The 21,397-nt window shown below is 43.9% G+C and overlaps 1 protein-coding gene and 1 pseudogene across 1 annotated transcript; one reads left to right on the forward strand and one right to left on the reverse strand.

The window, feature by feature from the left end:
• Positions 1-2,999: 2,999 nt before the first annotated feature.
• On the forward strand, positions 3,000-5,636 carry LOC129057921 (uncharacterized). Its single transcript, XM_054549080.2, has 2 exons — positions 3,000-3,337; positions 5,040-5,636. Exons 1-2 carry the CDS (start codon positions 3,308-3,310, stop codon positions 5,244-5,246), a joined length of 237 nt encoding a protein of 78 aa, XP_054405055.1. The 5' UTR covers positions 3,000-3,307; the 3' UTR covers positions 5,247-5,636.
• Positions 5,637-11,970: 6,334 nt separating this feature from the next.
• On the reverse strand, positions 11,971-14,620 carry LOC129057922 (rho-related GTP-binding protein RhoQ-like; annotated as a pseudogene).
• Positions 14,621-21,397: the final 6,777 nt, after the last annotated feature.

The following is a 21,397-nucleotide window of genomic DNA, read 5'->3' on the forward strand; positions in this document are numbered from 1 at the left end:
GAGCCGAGATTGGGCCACAGCACACTCCAGCCTGGGCAACAGAGCCAGACTCCGTCTCAAAAAAAAAAAAAAGAAGAAGAAGAAGAAAGGAGGCAAAATTAACGTAAGTGGAGAGGTTGGGCCAGGCACACCGGCTCATGCCTGTAATTCCAGTGCTTTGGGAGGCCACGGCAGGAGGATTGCTTCAGGTCAGGAGTGCGAGACCAGCCTGGGCAACGTGGTGAGTCCCACCTTGCCCGTTTCTACAAAAAATACAAAAAATAAAATTAGCAAGGCATGGTGGGGCGCGCCTGTAATCCCAGCTACTTAGGAGGCTGAGGCAGGAGAATCCCTTGAACTCGGGAGGCAGAGGTTGCAGTGAGCTGAGATCACGCCACTGCACTCAACCCTGGGCGACAAGAGCGAAACTCCATCTTGAAAAAAAAAAAGAGTTTATTTGGGCCAAGTTTGAGAATTGCAACCCTGGAGATGCAAGTTGTCTTAATATATTGGCAGCAGTTATAAGTGGGTTTTTAAAGGAAAAGAAGAGGCAGTTCCTAAGTTGTTTACCAAGAATTTTGAAATTAGAGAGGAAGTCTTGCTGTGTTGTCCAGGCTAGTCTTGAACTCCTGACCTGAAGGGATCCTCCCACCTCAGTTGGCCTAGCCTGAGGAATTTATATTAAAATAACGTAAGCTATTTATTGGGTCAGGCGTGGTGGCTCACGCCTGTAATCCCAGCACTTTGGGAGGCCAAGGTAGGTGGATCACTTGAGGTCAGGAGTTCGAGACCAGCCTGGCCAACATGATGAAACCTTGTCTCTACTAAACATACAAAAATTAGCCAGGCATGGTGGTGAGCACCTGTAGTCCCAGCAACTTGGGAGGCTGAGGTAGGATAATCACTTGAACTTGGGAGGCAGAGTTTGCAGTGAGCCGAGATCATGCCATTGCACTCCAGCCTGGGCAATAGAGTGAAACTCCATCTCAAAAAAAAAAAAAAAAAAAAAGAAGGCAGGGCATGGTGGCTCACGCCTGTAATCCCAGCACTTTGGGAGGCCAAGGCAGGCGGATCACGAGGTCAGGAGATCGAGACCATCCTGGCTAACACGGTGAAACCTCGTCTCTACTAAAAATACAAAAAATTAGCCGGGCGTGATGGTAGGTGCCTGTAGTCCCAGCTACTCTGGATGCTGAGGCAGGAGGATGGCATGAACCCGGGAGGTGGAGCTTGCAGTGAGCCAAGATAGCACACTGCACTCCAGCCTGGGCAACACAGCAAGACTCTGTCTCAAAAAAAAAAAAAAAAAAAAAGCTATTTATTGTCTCTACATTGTCTACATTGTCTTTCATATCACAAATTCCAGGAACAGGAAGATAATGGGTTGAGCTAGTCAGGAACAAAATGCCTTTAAACAGTCACCCCAGGGCATGAGTACAAGGCGTGTGACTGAAGTCCATATTCCTGTCTCTCTGGGCCTGATAAATTCTGCACACCTCACATAACTCACAGTGCTGTGAACACTTTTTCTTTTCTTATTTCTTTAGTGAGAGGGAGTGGGTTTATGGCCAACAGGAAAGGGGAAGGCACACCCCTGTCCCGGGAAGAGCAGAGTCGGGACCCAATACCCATTTTGGAGGAGTTTGGAACAGTCACCTGATTCTTCCTTTTAATTTATTTATTTTTTTGACATCGGTTCTCACTATGTTGACCAGGCTGGACTCAAATTCCTGGGCTCAAGTGATCCCCAAGCCTCAGCCTTCCTTGTAGGCTGGGACTACAGGTGTGTGATTCTTCCCAGTTTGATTCTTCCATCCCTAAAGATCATCTTAGTGTGTATTCAGTTCTGGGAAAAGCCCTGGAGGAGACGTGCTGGCTTACCCCCAGCTCATCACCAGGATGCAGCATCCCATCATGGCATCTCCCTGGAGGGTGGCCAGCAGGCCCTTAACTTTCCCTCCTGAGCGGAGAGCAGAGAAGAGAGAGGGAGCTCCCCCGGTGGGATAGGACTCACGAGGTCCAGGAGTTGAGACTTTTCTGTGGCCTTTGGGGACCTCTGAACAGTGCAATCAGGTCTTCCTTTAGAAAGATGCTTTGGCAAAAGGCGGAGGGGCAGGGACAGAGTTCTGCGGACAGCCGGGAAAATCAGAGGCGGCCACTGGCCCCCTGCCTCTTCTCCCCAGGAGGCAGGTAATCCTTCTGTATTAGCCCCAGGCACCCTAAAAAAATACCACTGACTGAGTGGCTTAAACAACAGGGTTTTATTTTCTCACAGTTCTGGAGGCTAAAAGCCCCAGAGGCCTCTCTTCCTGGTTTGCACGCAGCCACCTTCTCACCATGTCCTCCCACAGGGAGGTAGCACCCAAGCTCTCTGGTCTCTTAAAAGGACACGAATCCTGTTGGATCAGGGCCCACCCTTATGACCTCACTTAACCTTCATCATCTCCTTATAGGCCCTGTCCCCAACTACAGTCACATTGGGGATTAGAGCTTCAGCGTCTAATATTGGCAGTGGGGGTACACCATTCAGTCCATAGCCCCCCCTTCCTCAGGGCTCCAACCACATCATGCACAGAACTCAGCTGTAGCCCACATCACACGGTGCTCTTCAGTCCAGCCATGCATCCTTCAGCGGCTGGGATACGTTCTCGACAATGCAGGTAATTTCATTGATGTGAGAACATCACAGAGTGTTCTTAGACCAACCAAGGTGGTGCAGCCTACTGCACACCTAGGCCACATGGTATAGCATATTGCCCCTTGGCTACAGACCTGTGCAGCAAGGATTTATGTATCTAAACACAGAAAAGCTATGGGAAAAATACGGTATTATAACTTTATGGAACCACTGTTATATATATGCTGTCCGTTGTTGACCGAAACATCATTATATGCTACATGACTGCAATATTTATTTTTCTGAATATAAAAGTAACACATATTCCCAGTAGAGAGTGTAGAAAATTAGCAACAAACTGTTTATTCTACTGTAAATGACAAAAGAAAAATTGAGCCTTGGACATGCCCATTTTTACTGTAAGTTATGGTTCCATAACTGACTTGTAGTAAACAGTGTTTCTGGCCCCTAAGTATTGCTGCCTTGTGTATTTTATTTAGTATACAGCACTAAAAAAAGAGTCCTGTGAATTATTAAGTCATTTCAATAAGTCAGCTAACAACGTTAACGTATAGTTGCTACACAGAAAGGAACACAAATTATTTCCTCTTTTGCTCATATTCAAACAGGCTTGAGTGACAACTTGAGGACAAGGCGGCACCTTGACAAGATTTCACACAGCAGCTACGGGGGCCAGAGAAGCAGCACTGCATGGTGTGGCAGGAGGAGGACCTGCACAAGGTAGGCAGCTCGGTTCTGGGTGAGAAAGGCTTAAGAGGCTTTGCAGAGTTTTGTAAGGTTCAGTTCATACAGATGTTTAAACACCTCCTTGGGACTCCCGCTCATGGACTGTCCCTGCTGCATGCAGGACACCAGGGCCAAGCCTGGTTCTAGGGCCCCTGCTGTGCCCAGTTGCTACACAGCCCATGTCAGCTAGCTGGGCTTGGCTCCCTGCCATGGGTGCCTTTCAGCGTGCTGCCTGCAGCAGGCACCCATTTCACAGTCATCATCTGCCATCTCCAGTTCAACCCCGCAAAGTAAGCAACAACTCCCCCACCCCGCCCATTCTGAATGAGGAACGATGTCCAGAGGGCACTGTGTTATCTGCAGTGACACGCTGCGCCTGACACCAGTGACCTTGCCCTTCTCTCTACACCATGCCCCCTGCTCTTAGAAGGGGCATCTTAGTAATGACAGGGAACTGCAAAAGAGGACATATGTTAAAATGTGGCCATAACTCCTTTTAAATTTGGTTTTTAGTAAGATGCATGAACTTTATATTCAAATGTCGTTAAGTATAGTAATAACACAATTAGGTTCTTTTTTCTTTTCCTTTTTTCTTTTTTTTTTTTGAGACAGAGTCTCTCTGTGTCACCAGGCTGCAGTCATGCAATCTCAGTTCACTGCATAGGCTCTGTTTTCTAAAATACATTCATTTATACACTGAAGTCCTTGGACCTGTAGTTTGTGATCTGTCCTCTAAAATGGGGCATATTTTAAACCCAAATTGCTTCTTAAGATCATCTGTGGTATCATCTTCTTGCATGACTTGTCTGGGAGTGCAGTGTGGGCTGGGCGGCGTCTCATTGCTTAACACAGTCACAGTGACTCTGAGCTGGACCCAGAGAGGCCTGGGGAGGCCTTTCCTCCCCCTGTGGGAGCTGCCCTGCCAGCTTGCTCCAGGTCTCGTCACTTCCAGTCTTAGTCCAGCAAGTGTGACAGTGACTAAACAGCCAGATTGTTGGCCAGATCAGCTGCAGGGAGGTCAGGGTCATCAGTGCAGCAAGTGGTAAGGTTGGGTTGTCAGTGCAGCTGAACTTGTGGTAAGTCCTACTTGTGGCCCTCCACCCAGGGAGTCTTTGATTTAAATCTCTTTCTTCTTAATTTTCTTTTCTTTCTTTTTTAGTTTTTTAAGAGATGAGGTCTCACTATTTTGCCCAGGCGCTGGTCTTGGACTCCTGGGCTCAAGTGATCCTCCCACCTCAGCTCCCCAAAGTGCTGGGATGACAGGCATGAGTGCCTGGCCTGATTTAAATCTTCAGCACTTTGCCTATGTATTTTTTTCTGCTTCTGCTTGTGTTTAAGTAACTAGATTGAGTGCCCAAATGCTTTATTCACCTTTGCAATTGTGTAGAAGACCTCGGGCAGAGGTTGGCGTTACAGAGCCAGCTGTCCTGCTGTAAGCTACTCCATGCAGTTGCAGGGTCTTTCTTGGTGTGGGGTTGTTGCTCAGCACCTGAGCCCAGGTGGTCTTCCCATTGAATGTTTGGCTGGGGTGAGGTGAGCACAGGGTTTTTTCCAAGCAGGGGATTTCTCCCATCTGTGGCTTTAATCCGTAACCAGCATTGGCTATCACTTGTAACTCTTTAATATAGTGTAAGACTAAATGTCCAGCCTTCCAGACCTTTGTTAAGCAAACATAAAACATCCATTTTTTTTTCAGCAACTGGTTGAAGGTTCAGAGATATTGAAATCCCAAGCCAAAGAACTGAACGATGCCCATCAGCAGCAAAAGCTGGCCCTGCAGGAGTTCTTGGAGCTCAATGAGCTCATGGCAGAGCACTACTCCCAGAAGCAGAAGGTGTGGGACAAGGAGGAGGAGATGGAAGTAGCCATGCAGAAAGTTGACACAATGAGGCAGGAGATCTGAAGATCCAAGAAGCTCAGAAAGAGGATGCTGTTTAGCCAGGCGTGGTGGCTCACGCCTGTAATCCCAGAACTTTGGGAGGTCGAGGTGGGTGGATGGCCTGAGGTCAGCAGTTTGAGACCAGCCTGGCCAACATGGTGAAACCCCGTCTCTACTAAAAATACAAAAATTAACCAGGCATGGTGGTGGGAGGCTGAGACAGGAGAATTGCTTGAACCTGGGAGGCGGAGGTTGCAGTGAGCCAAGATCGTGCCACTGCACTCCAGCATGAGCAACAAGAGCAAAACTCTGTCTCAAAAAAAAAAAAAAAAAGGGGAGGAAGCTGTTTAGATATTTCAGAGATAGCATTGATTGGACTTTTGTATGACCTTAATAAAACATCTTTGAAAACTTAGGCTGCATTATATAAATTACTTTAAAATCATCTTAAGTTTTATGTGAACCCAAGTAAGTTGATCTGCCAAGCATTTATTTCGTGTTCATCCCTCAATATCTATTTGTGAAATTATTAAAAGAGGTTCCTATTCCTAAGTTTTTAAAATTCCCTTTTAAGTAAGTAGAGGGTATTTATGCTGAGCTGTGATATGGCCCAGCTTAATTGAATAAGAGCACCTGCAGTCCATAAAGGGCCAGTGGCAGTAGAAAGGCAAATCATAGTCTAGGATGCTTCAAGCCACTTGCTTTAGACCAGTGCTTCTGAAGCGTCTTGGCCTAAGCACTCCTTTATACTCTTACAAATTATTGGGGATCCCAAAGAACTTCTACTTATGTAGATTACAGCTCTCAATATGCACCATGGCAGAAATCAAAACTGAGAATTCTTTCAATACAACAAAAATCCATTACATGTTAACGTAACATTTGTAATGAAAAGTAACTATTTCTTTAAAAATCTAGTGAGAAGAATGGCATGTTTACATTTTTTTTTATTTTAAGATGGAGTCTTGCTCTGTCACCCAGGCTAGAGTGCAGTGGCGCAATCTCCGCTCACTGCAGCCTCTACCTCCCAGATTCAAGCGATTCTCGTGCCTCAGCCTCTTGAGTAGCTGGGATTACAGACATGCACCACCATATGCGGCTAATTTTTGTATTTTTAGTGAGATGGGGTTTCACCATGTTGGCCAGGCTGGTCTCGAACTCCCGACCTCAGGTGATCTGCCCTCCTCAGCCTCCCAAAGTGCTGGGATTACAGGCGTGAGCCACCGCACCCAGCCGCATTTTTATATTTTTTAATGTTTCTTTAATATCTGGCTTAATAGAATGTGCTCGGGTTCTCATGTCTGTTTCTGCACTCAATCTGTTTTGATACACTGTTCCGGATGAAGTACATGAAGAACTCCTGGTTCCCACAGATGGCTAATTAATTATTAAAAGAGGTTCCTGTGGTACTAAGTTTTAAAAATTCCCTTTTCAGTAAGTAGAGGGTATTCATTCTCTGACAATGTCTCAGGATCCCAAGGTTCTCAGCCCACAATTTGAGAACTGCTGCCCTAGGTATTCTGAATGTTCTGCTGTCGATAAGTGACATGTTTTAAGCAATGCTTACTTTAAAATTTGATTAAAGGCCAGGGGCAGTGGCTCACACCTCTAATCCTAGCTCTTTGGGAGGCCGAGGTGGGCCGATCAATTGAGCTCAGGAGTTCAAGACCAGTCTGGGCAACATAGTGAAACCCCATCTCTACCAAAAATACAAAAAATTAGCTGGGTGTGGTGGCATGCACATCTAGTATGAAGTACTCAGGAGGCTTAGTGGGAGGATCACTTGAGCCTGGGAGGTGGAGGTTGCAGTGAGCCGAGATTGTGCCAGCCTGGGCGACAGAGTGAGAATCTGTCTCAAAAAAATTCTATTAAAATTTACTTAATGAATCCCACAAATGAGAAGGTCTGAAAGCACATGCTCAAGTTCAGGGCTCTTTGCTGTTTAGCCACAAGATATCTGTTTGTTTTCTTCTTAGTTTATTTTGCAACCTAAATATATTTGTAGTTGCAACCAGTTACAACTCAAGTTAATGAAACCCCTAACTAAAGATTCATTCCACATCGGATGCAGTGATACGTTGCCTGGAATTTGCTCTCAAATGGTTTGTGCGTAGGCAGAGATGAAGCGAGCTCAGCTCAAGTTGCTCGCTGTCAGCCGACTACAGTGGCTTGCCTGTAATCCCAGCACTTTGGGAGGCTGAGGTGGGTGGATCACCTGAGGTGGAGTTTGAGATTAGCCTGGCCAAAATGGTGAAACCCCATCTCTACTAAAAAAATTACAAAAACTATCTGGGCGAGGTGGTGTGTGCCTGTAATCCCAGCTAAACTGGAGGCTGAGGCATAAGATTCGCTTGAATCCAGGAGGTGGAGGTTGCAGTGAGCTGAGATTACACCACTGCATCATTCCAGCCTGGGCGACAGAGCAAGACTCTTGTCTAAAAAAAAAAAAGGGTCCTCTCCTCACTGTCAAAGCTGGGTGCCAGGCACAGGAGGTTCATTACTCTCTCTTCTTCTGTTCTTCTGTGTGTGTCTGAAATTGTCCATTTAAAAAATGAATCAGTGTTCTACAGAAATCAGAAGTACTTGTTTTCACAAATCAGTACCCTTTCTTGAAATCTCATCTCAAAATATCAGCTTAAATTCGAATTTAAACTTGTTTTATTACTAACCAACCACTTCAGCTGAGCCCTGCGTGTATTTCTGAAACTTTAATTTGTGATAAGATTTGATAAAGGGTGAAAAAATACAAAGGTCCTTTAAGGTCTTGTTCTCTTACAAGTCCTTTGGGGAAGATCTAACTGGTAAGGCCGTGCTTACTTTGTGTTAATGACAAGTGCATCTTCATTTTGTAGCTGGAAGCTCAGCTCAAGGACACTGTTGCTGAGGCCTCAAAGGAGTGCAGACTTCGTGAGTACATCGCGGACTTCAAGCAAACAGAAAGTGAGCCTGAAGCCCTCGAGGTGGTGCTGGGTTAGAGTCTTTACTCTTACCCCTGAGACAGAAAGCTCATCCTTGCTGATCCCAGCACGTGGACATTGCCTTGTATAATGTGCTGGTCCTGGCTGAGCATTACCCAAGGCAGTTCCAGACAAGACAGGGATGTGGAGAGGTGGGGAGGGACCCTGCCTTAGTGATTGTTTTCATTTTGATAGCCAAGTGTATTGGTCCATTCTCGCACTACTATAAAGAACTACCTGAGGCCGGGCGCGGTGGCCGACGCCTGTAATCTTAGCAGTTTGGGAGACCAAGGCAGGTGGATCACCTGAGGTCAGGAGTTTGAGACCAGCCTGGCCAACATGGTGAAACCCCGTCTCTATTAAAAATACAAAAATTAACCAGGTGTGGTGGTGGGCGCCTGTAATCCCAGCTACTCAGGAGGCTGAAGCAGAAGAATTGCTTGAACCTGGGAGATGGAGGTTGCGGTGAGCCGAGATTGCGCTACTGCACTCCAGCCTGGGTGACAGAGCAAGACTCCATTTAAAAAAAAAAAAAAAAAAAGAACTACATGAGACTGGGTAATTTATTTAAAAAAAAAAACAGGTTTAATTGGCTCACAGTTCTGCAGGCTATACAGGCTTCTGTTTCTGGGGAGGCCTCAGGAAACTTAACAATCATAGTGGAAGGGGAAGCAGGCACATCTTACGTGGCCAGAGATGTGCCTGTAATCCCAGCACTTTCGGAGGCTGAGGCAGGAGGATCACGAGGTCAGGAGATCGAGACCATTCTGGCTAACACGGTGAAACCCCGTCTCTATTAAAAATACAAAAAAATTAGCCGAGCATGGTGGCACGTGCCTGTGGTCCTAGCTACTCAGGAAGCTGAGGAAGGAAAATCACTTGAACCTGGGAGGTAGAGTGAGCCAAGATAGCGCCTCTGCACTCCAGCCTGGGATTACAGAGAAGAGAGAGAGCGGGGAGATGCTACATACCTTTAAACAACCAGATCTCATGAGAACTCCTGACCTCAGGTGATCCACCTGGCTCGGCCTCCCAAAGTGCTGGGATTACAGGCGTCAGCCACCATGCCCAACCCTATATTTTAATTTTCAAATGAAGTAATATATTTGGTCTTTTAAATAGGATGTTTTTATTCAGTTAAAAGATGCTAATTAGGCCAGCCCGGTGGCTCACCCCTGTAATCCCAGCACTCTGGGAGGCCAAGGCAGGTGGATCACCTGAGGTTAGGAGTTTGAGACCAGCCTGGCCAACATGGTGAAAACTTGTCTCTACTAAAAATACAAAAATTAGCCAGGCTTGGTGGTGGGTGTCTGTAGTCCTAGCTACTTGGGAGGCTGAGGCAGGAGAATCACTTGAACCTGGGAGGCAGAGGTTGCAGTGAGCCAAGATTGCGCCACTGTACTCCAGCCTGGGCGACAAAGCGAGACTCCATCTTGAACAAAACAAAACAAAAACAAAAACAAAAAAGAATTAATTACCTGAAATCACTAGGTCTATCAGTTTTAGATTTAGATTTGAATTGAAATGTCACTTAAATTAGATACAATTTAAAAATCCATATCATGAACTTAGTTTGGAAAAATCTCATGACAATTAAACTTTCAAAATCTTCAAAAGAACTTCCAGTGTTAATAATGCCAGCATACCACAGGATGCCACATGAATAAGTTACGTAGTGAAATTGTCTCATCTCAGCTTTGTTCCTTGTGGATAAACTCACATGCCAGAGGGTGTGTGGTCAAGGCTGTGAATTACAGGTGAGGCCAAGTGACCTCCCACTGCTGGTGGTCACTGTGACTTGTCAGACTCCACCTGCCCATGCAGTCACCACTTTAGCCAGGGATGCCAAGGGCAGTGGTGCTTGGGTAGGCGGCCAGCTGGGAGTGGAGTGGGGGTCTGTGTACAGACAGGAGGGGTGATAGGATCCAGGAGTAAGAACCACGGGAACCTCTGGGCCAGACCGAGTGCACTTTTTTTTTTCTTTTGAGACAGAGTCTCACTCTGTTGCCCAGGCAGGAGTGCAGAGGCGCTATCTTGGCTCACTCTGCCTCCCAGGTTCAAGTGATTTTCCTTCCTCAGCTTCCCGAGTAGCTAGGACCACAGGCACGTGCCACCATGCTCGGCTAATTTTTTGTATTTTTAATAGAGACGGGGTTTCACCGTGTTAGCCAGAATGGTCTCGAGCTCCTGACCTCATGATCCTCCTGCCTCAGCCTCCGAAAGTGCTCGGATTACAGGCATGAGCCACCACGCCTGGCCCAGAGTGCACTTCTTAAGTAAAGAACTTGTAAGTAGAGTCTGAATCCTGTGGAATATGTCTTCACCCCACTATTCATTTCTTTGTTATTACAGACCAGCTCAGCTAGTGAGCAAGAAACACAAGCACTGAAGCTGGAAGCGTCCCCATCAATTTCTGTGGCTGCAAGCACAGAACCACAGGAAGTAACACAGCGTTGTCCTACTGATGCTCTCACCTGGGGTCTGCCCTCGTGTCCAGGTGACATAGCTGCCCTTGGTGACCAGAAGCCACTCACCTGGTCCCTGCATGCCAGCTTGCAGTGAGGACATCTGTCCAGGCACGAGAGCCCACCTTCCATTTTGAGAATTACTGTCAGTACCTCAGTTAGATAAGCTAGGCTTCTGCAATCATACTGAAGTGTAACATCCATACAACAAATTGCACAAATCACAAGCATGTAACTTGGTGAATTTTTACAAAGTGAATATGCCCCAAAAACCAACACCCAGTTCTAGAAATAGAACATTAGCAGCCCCTCAGAAGCCCGTCAGAAGGCTGCTTTCTCCTTTCCTGACACTAGCATTCCTTGACTTTATTCTGCTTTCTAGCACTGTAGGTTAATTTTACTTGTTTTTAAACTTTATGTAAGTGGGATTGTAAATTATATGTTCTGTGCCTGTCTTCTTTTGCTGCACATTAGGAGTCATCCACATTACTGTATCTGGCAACACTTTGTTCATTCCCATAACCTATGATATTTTACTAGATAAATATGCTACACTTTACTTATCCATTGTACTTCTGGTGAATATTTGTGGCATTTCAAAATTTGGCATATTACAAACAATAAAGGAATAAGCATTTTTACATGTCTTTCGGTGGACATAGGCAGGCTTTTTGCACACTTTTTAAAAACTGTTTAATAAACACCCTGTTTTGCAAGAAGTTCACATGCCAATTCATGTAGAGTTGCTTGAGTCTGTAACAACTGAATAGAGTTTAATTGTATGATGTCTTGTAATATGTTTCCCTGTTGGTCATTTAGTCATGTGTCAGAAACCACTAGTTGTTTGCTAAAATTCATTCTCCCTTTCCTCTATAGTAATGGGCCCTCCACATTTTAAGCTAGGCCGATGGCTGCCCAGAATAAAGACTACCAATAAAGGTGCAATCATGTTCCTAAGTTCTTAGTGACAGGATGTAGTAGAAATACGGCATGGCAGATTCCAAGATCTTTCCTAAAGGGACACACTTTGCTTTCCTATCTCCCTTCCTCATTGCTGTGTATAAACACATGCTGCCATCTTCCACCTTGGGGTTGTGACTCATACAGTGGCCACAAGACAGAAGGAACCTGGGCCCTGATAAAATCAAGTGTTGTATTTACCTTAGACTGCCTATCCAGGTTTTGACAAGAGCTACAATGGTTTTTCTACCACTCATAACTGAAATAAATTATAACATACAAGTTAGTTTCCAGTTTTTGATATTGTACACTATATAGCAGTGAACATTGTGCAATATATCTTCTTTTTGGAAATGTATAATAGTTTACTGTTGTAATTCGTTTATAACGTGTTGGACAACTTAGCTAATATGTTAATTGATTTATACAATTCCTTTCAATTTTATCTAAAAATAGCAGACCAAAATTAAATTAAAAAGTTACATAAGATTCCATTTGAGCATACATAAAGCCATGATACTTTAATGTGAACCACCATTTCTTGGAAGAAAGAAGACATCCAAATGTCTGATTCAGAGAAAAAGTTCCTGGCCAGTCATCCAGTAGACTCTCTCCACTCTTCAATGGGAAGGTGATGCTTATATTTTTAAAAATCTCTACAAAGCTCACATACAACAAGACAGTACATTCTAGATTCGTGACTGATATGAGCATTTAAGGCTGTCATTTTCAAGTATAAAAGTTTAGTGTTCCATTACCCAATCTGTGCAGTAGACATAGCTATAAGCTCAAGTCATGTGAATTAACAGAAGCCCACCAAAGACATTTAAAAAATTATAATTTAGGCAACATCAAGTTTAAATGTAGGAAAGGCTAGAAAAAAATGTGTAGATGAGATTGCTTCTGTAAAATGCATTAGGTTGTTCACAATGAAGCTTTGTCTAACACCATTATCTGATGCATGGCATATGCAATAAGGCAGATCCACAGCAGACCAAACAAGGAAGCTGAATTAGGTAATAGAACTAGTAATTAAGATGCTTCACCTCTAACACAGTTCTGCGGCCTGTTCCCCCCAGAGAAAGATTAGAAATGGCTCCAGTGTACCAAATAAACTTCAAAGAAGAACATGAAAATTTTTCTCCAACTTTTTTTTTTTTTTTTTTTTTTTTAAGCAGAGCCTTTCACTTAGGGACCAACTGCTTGTAGATGAAATAAATCAACATTAATTACTTCTAGCCTAATGTATTATGGCTGGAGAAAATGGGTCTCCAGAAGCCAGTATTTTGTTTAACTTACATTCTAGGTGTGTATATAAGTTGTCGCTCTATAACTTCTGCTGTGGTTCCAGCATCTATATTTGAAAGGTGGAAGCAGCTGCTCTGTTACAATTTTCATGTAACATGCTTGGATTCTAGGTCTTTCCTCTTTAACACAACTTAAAGAAAGTTTCCTGTGGTTTGGTCAGCATACACACTTCTCATTTCATTTGATGTACACAGCCAAAGTGGGAATTAAAAAAAAAATTACTAACTAGTTCAGAGAGCTAAATTGAGTCCAGCATTATGGCAAAGTCTGACCCAAAATTTTATTTTGTAATTTTAGCATGTGTCTCATGCACTTTGGGGAGCATCAAACTAAATCTACAATTGCCAGAAGCCTTGTTACAGTTTAATGCACATTAACAAAAATGTGTACATTTTTAGTGTTCATGATAAATGCAGTTATGACCTTATTACACTTTTGGCATTCTCTAAGAAAGCACATTAAGCTTTAATATAGAAATATTTAGGTTACACTTGTGCTTAAGTAATAATAAAACATTTGTTCTTTTTTGATCTCATACATTCTCTCCTGAGGTATGGCCCAACTCCTGTACGCTTGGAGCTACCTTTGGCTACGTGGTTGGCCTTGTTATTTCACCACTCTGGATATACTGGAATAGAAAGCAACTTACATACAAGAACAACTAACTGGAGCAAAGGGAGATATTTCTTTGTGCAGATTCTGTAAGGGCTGTGCAGAAATGTGTATGGTCAAAGCCAAGCAGTTCCATTTACAGCTCTGTTTTTTATGTAGTTACAACATGATGTGATTGTAGCTTTTTAAACTATGAAACCCCTGAGAGATTGTACCTTCTAGTTGAAATAAAGTATTTATAATAGATTGTGGCTTCAGATGCTGCTTACTGCTTCTTAAACCTTTAAGGAACATTCTTAATAAACTTTATAGAATTCTGAGGATAGGTTTTGTTTTCTTTCAAGTTTTGAACTGCTTCATTACCTATAAAAGTTCTGGGTATAGCTGTAGCATTTCATTTGCTTTCTGAGAGAAATGGACAGTTTCCTTGGCCACTGAAGATGTTTTTCACGGAATTAAACAACAGTTTATACATCTTGATCCTATTCTTTTTTTTACAGTGTGTTTCTTTGGAGTTAAAATGGCTATGATAGCCTCATCAAAAACAGTCTTCAATCCCTTCTGGGTTAAAGCTGAACATTCCACATAGCAGCATGCTCCTATCTCTTTTGCTAGTTTCTGTCCTTATTCCACACATATAGGTTTTTCTTTCATATCATTCAGTCTTGCTAAAGTTTTGGGGTCATCTCGGAGATCAATCTGAGTTCCTATTAATAAAAAGGGTACATTTGGTGCGTATTCCTTAATTTCCGGTACCCATTCCTCTTTCACATTTTGAAATGAGGCTGGATTTACCACCGAGAAGCATATAAGGAAGACGTCGGTCATTGGGTAAGACAAAGGCCTCAGACAGTCATAGTCTTCCTGTCCGGCCGTGTCATAGAGTCCTAGGAGGTACTGCTTGCCCCCCACGGTGACGCTGACTGCCTAGTGGTCGAAGACCGTGGGCACCCACTCCTCCGGGAAGGCGTCGCTGGCATAGCTCATGAGTGGGCACGTCTTGCCCATCGCCCCGTCGCCGACCACCACGCACTTAAAGCATCAGCGCGCCGGGCCGGTGAGCCATGCTGCTGCCGGCCGGCCGGCCTCCGGGCATGGTCCCCCCGGAGCTCCCGCCCCGGCCCCGGGCTCAGCCTCAGCCCGCCTGGGGGGTCCGCCGCCGTCGCCGCTGCTCTGCGCCGCAGGGCTGCCTCCAGACCGGCCCCATGCAGCGGCTCCCCTCGCCAGAGGGAAGGGGGCGGCGGGCCCGGATCCCTGCCCCGGCCCTGGTCGCCGCGCCCGCCCGCTGCCCCCGCCACTCGGCGCCCGCGCCTTCTCCCCGGCCCCGCCTCCCCAGGAGGATCCGCCTGATCATAAGCATCTTTTGTGTGTGTGTGTGTGTGTGTGTGTGTGTGTGTGTGTGTGTGTGTGTGTGTGTGTGGAGTTTCGCTCTTGTTGTCCAGGCTGGAGTGCAATGGCACAATCTCGGCTCACCGCAACCTCCGCCTCCTGGGTTCAGGCGATTCTCCTGCCTCAGCCTCCCAAGTAGCTGGGATTGCAGGCATGCGCCACCACTTCCAGCTAATTTTGTATTTTTAGTAGAGATGGGGTTTCTCCATGTTGGTCAGGCTGATCTCAAACTCCTGACCTCAGGTGATCCGCCCACCTCAGCCTCCCAAAGCGCTGGGATTACAGGCATAAGCCACTGTGCCCAGCCTATCTTTTATCTTTTTATATGTCTATTTTATAGAAAAAAAATTCTACAGGTGGAATTGCTAGGTCAAAAACTAAGAACACTTTTGGCCAGGCACGGTGGCTCACGCCTGTAATCCCAGCACTTTGGGAGGCCGAGGCAGGCAGATCACCTTGAGGTCAGGAGTTCGAGACCAGCCTGGCCAACATGGTGAAACCGTCTCTACTAAAAATACAAAAATTAGCCAGGCGTGAGGGTGCACGCCTATAATCCCAGCTACTGGGGAGGCTGAGGCAGGAGAATCACTTGAACCCGGGAGGCGGAGGTTGTAGTGAGCCGAGATCATGCCATTACACTCCAGCCTGGACAACAAGAGTGAAACTCCATCTCAAACAAACAAAAAAACTAAGAACACTTTATAGATACAGCCCAATATTTGTTCCTCCAAAATTACATTACCACTGACATAAGTGACATTTCTGTCTTAAAGACACTGGGTGTCAAATTGTTAAACCTCTTATATGTAAAAGAAAAACTAACAAAACAAAACAAAAGAACCAATGATCAAACCCTAATTATCTTTTTCACATCTTTGCTGTGGGAAGAAAGTTGAGCAGCTTTTCATTTGAAGAGCCTACTTTTCTTTCTTTTTTTGTGACTTGTCTGTTGAAATGCTTTGCCTACTATTCCATTGCAGAAGCTTTTTATAATGATTTTAATCAATATTTATAATATAGCTTTTCCCTTAATTTTGTTTCGATTAGCTTTACATTTTGTGATACATAGTAGAGCAAATCTTTTCACATTCTTATCGAATATAAGGTATTCATATACATTTTTCTTCCAAAAGAAATCTGAAGTCAAGCACTGACGTTCCAAAAAAAAACCAATAATTTGATTAAAATTTTATTAAACATATTTAGTTTGGAGGAGGCTGAGATAATCAATATATAAATAATGCTGGATATTCTCATCTAGTCAGATGATGTCTCTCCATTAATTAACTCTTGTAGTCCAAGTAACATTCTGTAGATTTATCTGCATAGGGAATACTCACTTTTTCTAAGTGTGTATCAAGATATTTTAGAATTCTCAATGTGAATAGAAACTTTTTGCTTGTACAAATTCAATTTGATTCAGTTTGATTCATGAGAATTCTTTTGAGTTTCATTTTATCTTTTATCTGTCCTCTTAACTCATTGTTTTTATTAATTTTTAATTTCATTTTCTGAAAATTATATCAGTGGCTGTGTAATTGATATTTAATTCTAATATGTATATTTTATTTTTCTTGTCATATTGCACTGGGAATAAAACCAGAACAGTACTGAATACTCTCAGTGAAAGTAGTCATGCTTTTCCTCTTACCAACAGAAATTCCTTGAGTAATTCTTTAAGATGTTTAATGTAGAATTCTTTAAAAAATCAAAACCACAATGAGATACCATGTCACGTCAGTTAGAATGGCGATCATTAAAAAGTCAGAAAACAACAGATGCTGGAGAGGATGTGGAGAAATAGGAACACTTTTACACTGTTGGTGAGGCTGTAAATTAGTTCAACCATTGTAGAAGACAGTGTGGCGATTCCTCAAGGATCTAGAACAAGAAATACCATTTGACCCAGCAATCCCATTACTGGGATTATAAGGATTTAAATTTCAAAAGCATTATAAATCATTCTACTATAAAGACACATGCACATGTTTGTTTATTGCAGCACTATTCACAATAGCAAAGACTTGGAACCAACCCAAATGCCCATCAATGATAGACTGGATAAAGAAAATGTGGCACATATACACCCTGGAATACTATGCAGCTATTAAAAAGGATGAGTTCATGTCCTTTACAGGGACATGGATGAAGCTGGAAAGCATCATTCTCAGCAAACTAACACAGGAACAGGAAACCAAATACCGCATGTTCTCACTCATAAGTGGGAGTTGAACAATGAGAACACATGGACACAGGGAGGGGAACATCACACACTGGGGCCTGCCAGGGGGTGGGGGGCTAGGGGAGGGATAGCATTAGGAGAAATACCTAATATAGATGATGGGTTGATGGATGCAGCAAACCACCATGGCACATGTATACCGATGTAACAAACCTGCACATTCTGCACATTTATCCCAGAACTTAAAGTATAATTTTTTAAAAATCAAATTAAGATATTATAAAGTTTTTAGATGTTTGTCTCACTTCAATACTTTTTTTCTTTAGTTTAGCATGTAATCATCCAAAACTAAATCATCCCCCACCTCAGTTAGGCATCTTAGCGTAAGTCCAGTTACTCAGAAGTCTCAGCTTTGCTTCCTCTTCCCCTACAATCCACTTTTAGAATGTAAGCAAGTCCTCTCCTGGTTTTCTTTTCTCCATTCCTACTTCTTAAAGTTTTTACATCTTCACCATGCAGACCACAAAGACCACTAAAAATGAGATAGATAATAGACACGGGCTCCCATTTCTGAGTTCTGGGACCAAAGTTTAATTCAGAAGCTCAGCATAATGCTATTAATTGGTAGTGTGTTTAGGCCTTATTGAAAGAGCCTAACATAAGTCTTGAGACAGAAATTGAAAATAATCATACAGGAAAATACTTTAGAACTCAGTAGTCCAGAAAGCTCTATTATAGGCCGGGCACTGGCTTATGCCTGGCTCATGCCTGTAATCCCAGCACTTTGGGTGGCTGAGGCAGGTGGATCATCTGAAGTCAGGAGTTTGAGACCAGCCTGTCAACATGGTGAAACCCCGTCTCTACTAAAAACCCCAAAATCAAGCCCGGCATGGTGGCGTGCGCCTGTAATCCCAGCTACTGCGGAGGCTGAGGCAGGAGAATCACTTAAACCCGGGAGACGGAGGTTGCAGTGAGCTGAGATAGCGCCACTGTACTCAAGCCTAGTCGACAGAGTGAGACTCTGTCAACAAAGAAAGGAAGAAAGGAAGGAAGGAAGGAACGAAGGAAAGAAGGTAGGAAGGAAGAAAAGGAAAGCTCTATTACAGAAAGCAATGTGAATTGGAATTGCTTTATGGTCATAAAGGAAATATTTTGGCCACTCTGAGGGATGTTCCAGGCAATAGTTTCAGTCTTACTCTAGCTATATAACCCTTTCAGGTCAGCAAAAAGGGTCAAAAAACCAGCCAGTGCTCAGAATGAACATGCATTTGAGATTTGTGAGAAGGAGAACTCACATCTAAAGTCTAGAAGAACAGGTCCTAGGTGTTCTGGCCGTAATTCATTTGTTACTGATACCATATGATTGCAGTGACATGCTATGTTGTAAGGGCAATGCTTGCTGCCAAGACACAAAACCTTGTATAAAGCTTTCTGGTTTTGGCCCCTCGTTTAACAAAGATATAATTCTGGTTATTTTCTTTCTTTTGTTTTGTTTTTTTTTTCTTTTTATTCCTCCCAGAGCCTTGCCATTTCTTTCCCCGCCCCTGCTTTTTTTTTTTTTTTTTTTTTTGGAGTGTCGCTCTATCACCAGGCTGGAGTGCTGTGGTGCGATCTCGGCTCAGAGCAACCTCTGACTCCCTACTTCAAGCGATTCTCCTGCCTCAGCCTCCCGAGTAGCTGGGATTACAGGCACACGCCACCATGCCCAGCTAATTTTTGTATTTTTAGTAGAGACGGGGTTTCACCATGTTGGCCAGGATGGTCTCAATCTCCTGACCTCGGGATCTGTCCGCCTCGGCCTCACAAGGTGCTGGGATTACAGGCGTGAGCCACTGTGCCCGGCGGCCATTTCTTCCTTTAATCTCCAGCTATTTCATCCCAAGATGGTCAAGACAACTTTTTTATTTTTTATTTTTTATTATTATTTTTTTTGAGACGGAGTCTCGCTGTCGCCCGCTGGAGTGCCGTGGCGCGATCTCGGCTCACTGCAAGCTCCGCCTCCTGAGTTCACGCCATTCTCCTGCCTCAACCTCTGGAGTAGCTGGGACTACAGGCGCCTGCCACCGCGCCCGGCTAATTTTTTTGTATTTTTAGTAGAAACGGGGTTTCACCGTGTTAGTCAGGATGATGTCGATCTCCTGACCTCGTGATCCGCCCGCCTCGGCCTCTCAAAGGGCTGGGATTACAGGCGTGAGCCACCGCGCCCGGCCAAGATTGCAAGAAGACAGGAAGTAACACTTTGTCCTCTAATTTATCTCATAGGTCAAACTTTACTTCTTTCTTTTTTCTAAGAAGTACCACTAGAATATAATCCTAAAATTTAATGGTTGAGAGAGACTTGACTATAGAATTTGCTTTCTGTTGATGTTATGGGGGCTTCCTTCTAACTCAGATGAATTTACTCTGAAAATGGCAAATGGTTCCCCCATCTACCCGAGGATGGAAGAATAAGTTATAAGTTGCATTCACTTGCTGAAGATAACTTAAGTATTTAGAATTGCAATGATGTGCTGAACTCAAATAGTTGAAACAAGTAACTTCTGGCGCAGCAGGTACTTATGTCAGCAATTGGCTTGTTCCTTGATGCCAATGTTTTGGCTTTGTTTGGTGAACTGGTGGTTGACTTGATCCTTACTTGCTATTCAGACTGCCCCTGATCTTTCTGAGAGCCAGAACCATCTGGATGGCTCATTTGACATTGGTCAGAAAGGTCCTTAATCTTTAAATACACCAGTTCAAGCACAGAGTCATAAGATGAGATGGGAAGATGAAAGGTGGCTCACTTTGGGAGGCTGAAGTGGGTGGACAGCTTGAGCCCAGGAGTTCAAGACCAGCCTGGGCAACATGGGGAAACCTCATCTCTATGAAAAACCACAAAAAATTACCCAGACTTTGTGGTGCATGCCTGTATTCCCAGCTACCCAGGAGGCTGAGGTGAGAGGATCTGAGCCTGGAAGGTGGAGGCATCAGTGAGCTGTGGTTGCATCACTGCACTACAGCCTGGGCAACAGAGTGAGACCCCGTCTTAAAAAAAAAATGACTAACAAAACAAAAAAAAATTCAAATAGGCTCCTCCAAGGATCAACCATTTTTTTACAAGGAGTAAGGAGACTTCCACATCTTGGCAGTACTTGAAGACGGTGGGAAATTATCATGTCACATTCTGTTACAGTTTGGGGACTACTCCAAATGAAATTTCTTAATGCAACACTTTCACAAGAAAAGATAATGTGCTACTAGTGCTACCATTATATGAGTGAGAGAAGGGGAGTGATTAATGTGTTACAGCCTCTTCTCACTAGCATCTAAGGACATGAAATCTATGCAGCATACCCTTCCCTCTCCCAGCCACATGGAATCAGTCCTTCATCATGTCCTTATTGACTTCACAAATTATCCATATGCATTGTGGTTACGATAGAAAGTATAGATAAGAAAAGATACTTTACTGGTGTCATAACTCATATAATTTCAAGTGTCTTACAGGGTCAAGTGTTCTTGTTCCAGTTATAATTGCTGCATAACAAATCACCCCAATCTCAGTGCCATACAATTGTATTAAAATAAGAACATTTGTATTCACAGATTTTATGGGTCAGGAGTTTAAGTCTGGACACAGGGCAGACTGCTTAAATGTCTGCTATGCTACATCTGGGGCGTTTGCTTGCAAGACTCAAAGTTTAGGTGTGACAGCAGCTGGGAACAGGAATCACCTGTGTGTATCTTCATTCACATGCCTGGTAGTTGATGCTGATTATTGGCTGGGACCTCAGATGGACTACTGGCCAAACTGCCTCTGCACATGGGTTATTCTGTCCTCCTCACAGCATGTATAGCAGATGGGTTCTAAGAACAAATGTCCTAAGTAGGCAAGGCAGAAGTGCAAGGCGTTCTTACCAGCTTGGAGGGCACCATGGCATTACTTCCATTATATTCTATTGGTCAAAATAGTTACAAAACTCTGCCCAGCATGACACTACAGGTTTTTCTTTGGGGGCTCAGAATAAAAAGGCAGAACAGCCTCTGCCTGTTTATCTCTTATTCTTTTGCAGGAGTTTTGTGTTACATACAAATAAAAATTTAGAGATATTGTCGTATTTCCCAGCTACCGAAGTCAACTGTGAAGAAGAGGCATTTCCATCCCTCTATAGCAGTACGAAGAAGAGAGATATCCTTGACTAAATAAGCAAGGCAAGATTACTCTTTCCAGACTCTGATTTGGGAGTTAGCAGATAGAACATCAGGCAGAAGTTCTTCTGTTGGTGTCACCTACAAAGCAACAAGCTTGAGAACTCTGTGTTC

Source organism: Pongo abelii, chromosome 11 (genome assembly GCF_028885655.2).
Source record: "Pongo abelii isolate AG06213 chromosome 11, NHGRI_mPonAbe1-v2.0_pri, whole genome shotgun sequence".
NCBI classification, from domain to species: Eukaryota; Metazoa; Chordata; class Mammalia; order Primates; family Hominidae; genus Pongo; species Pongo abelii.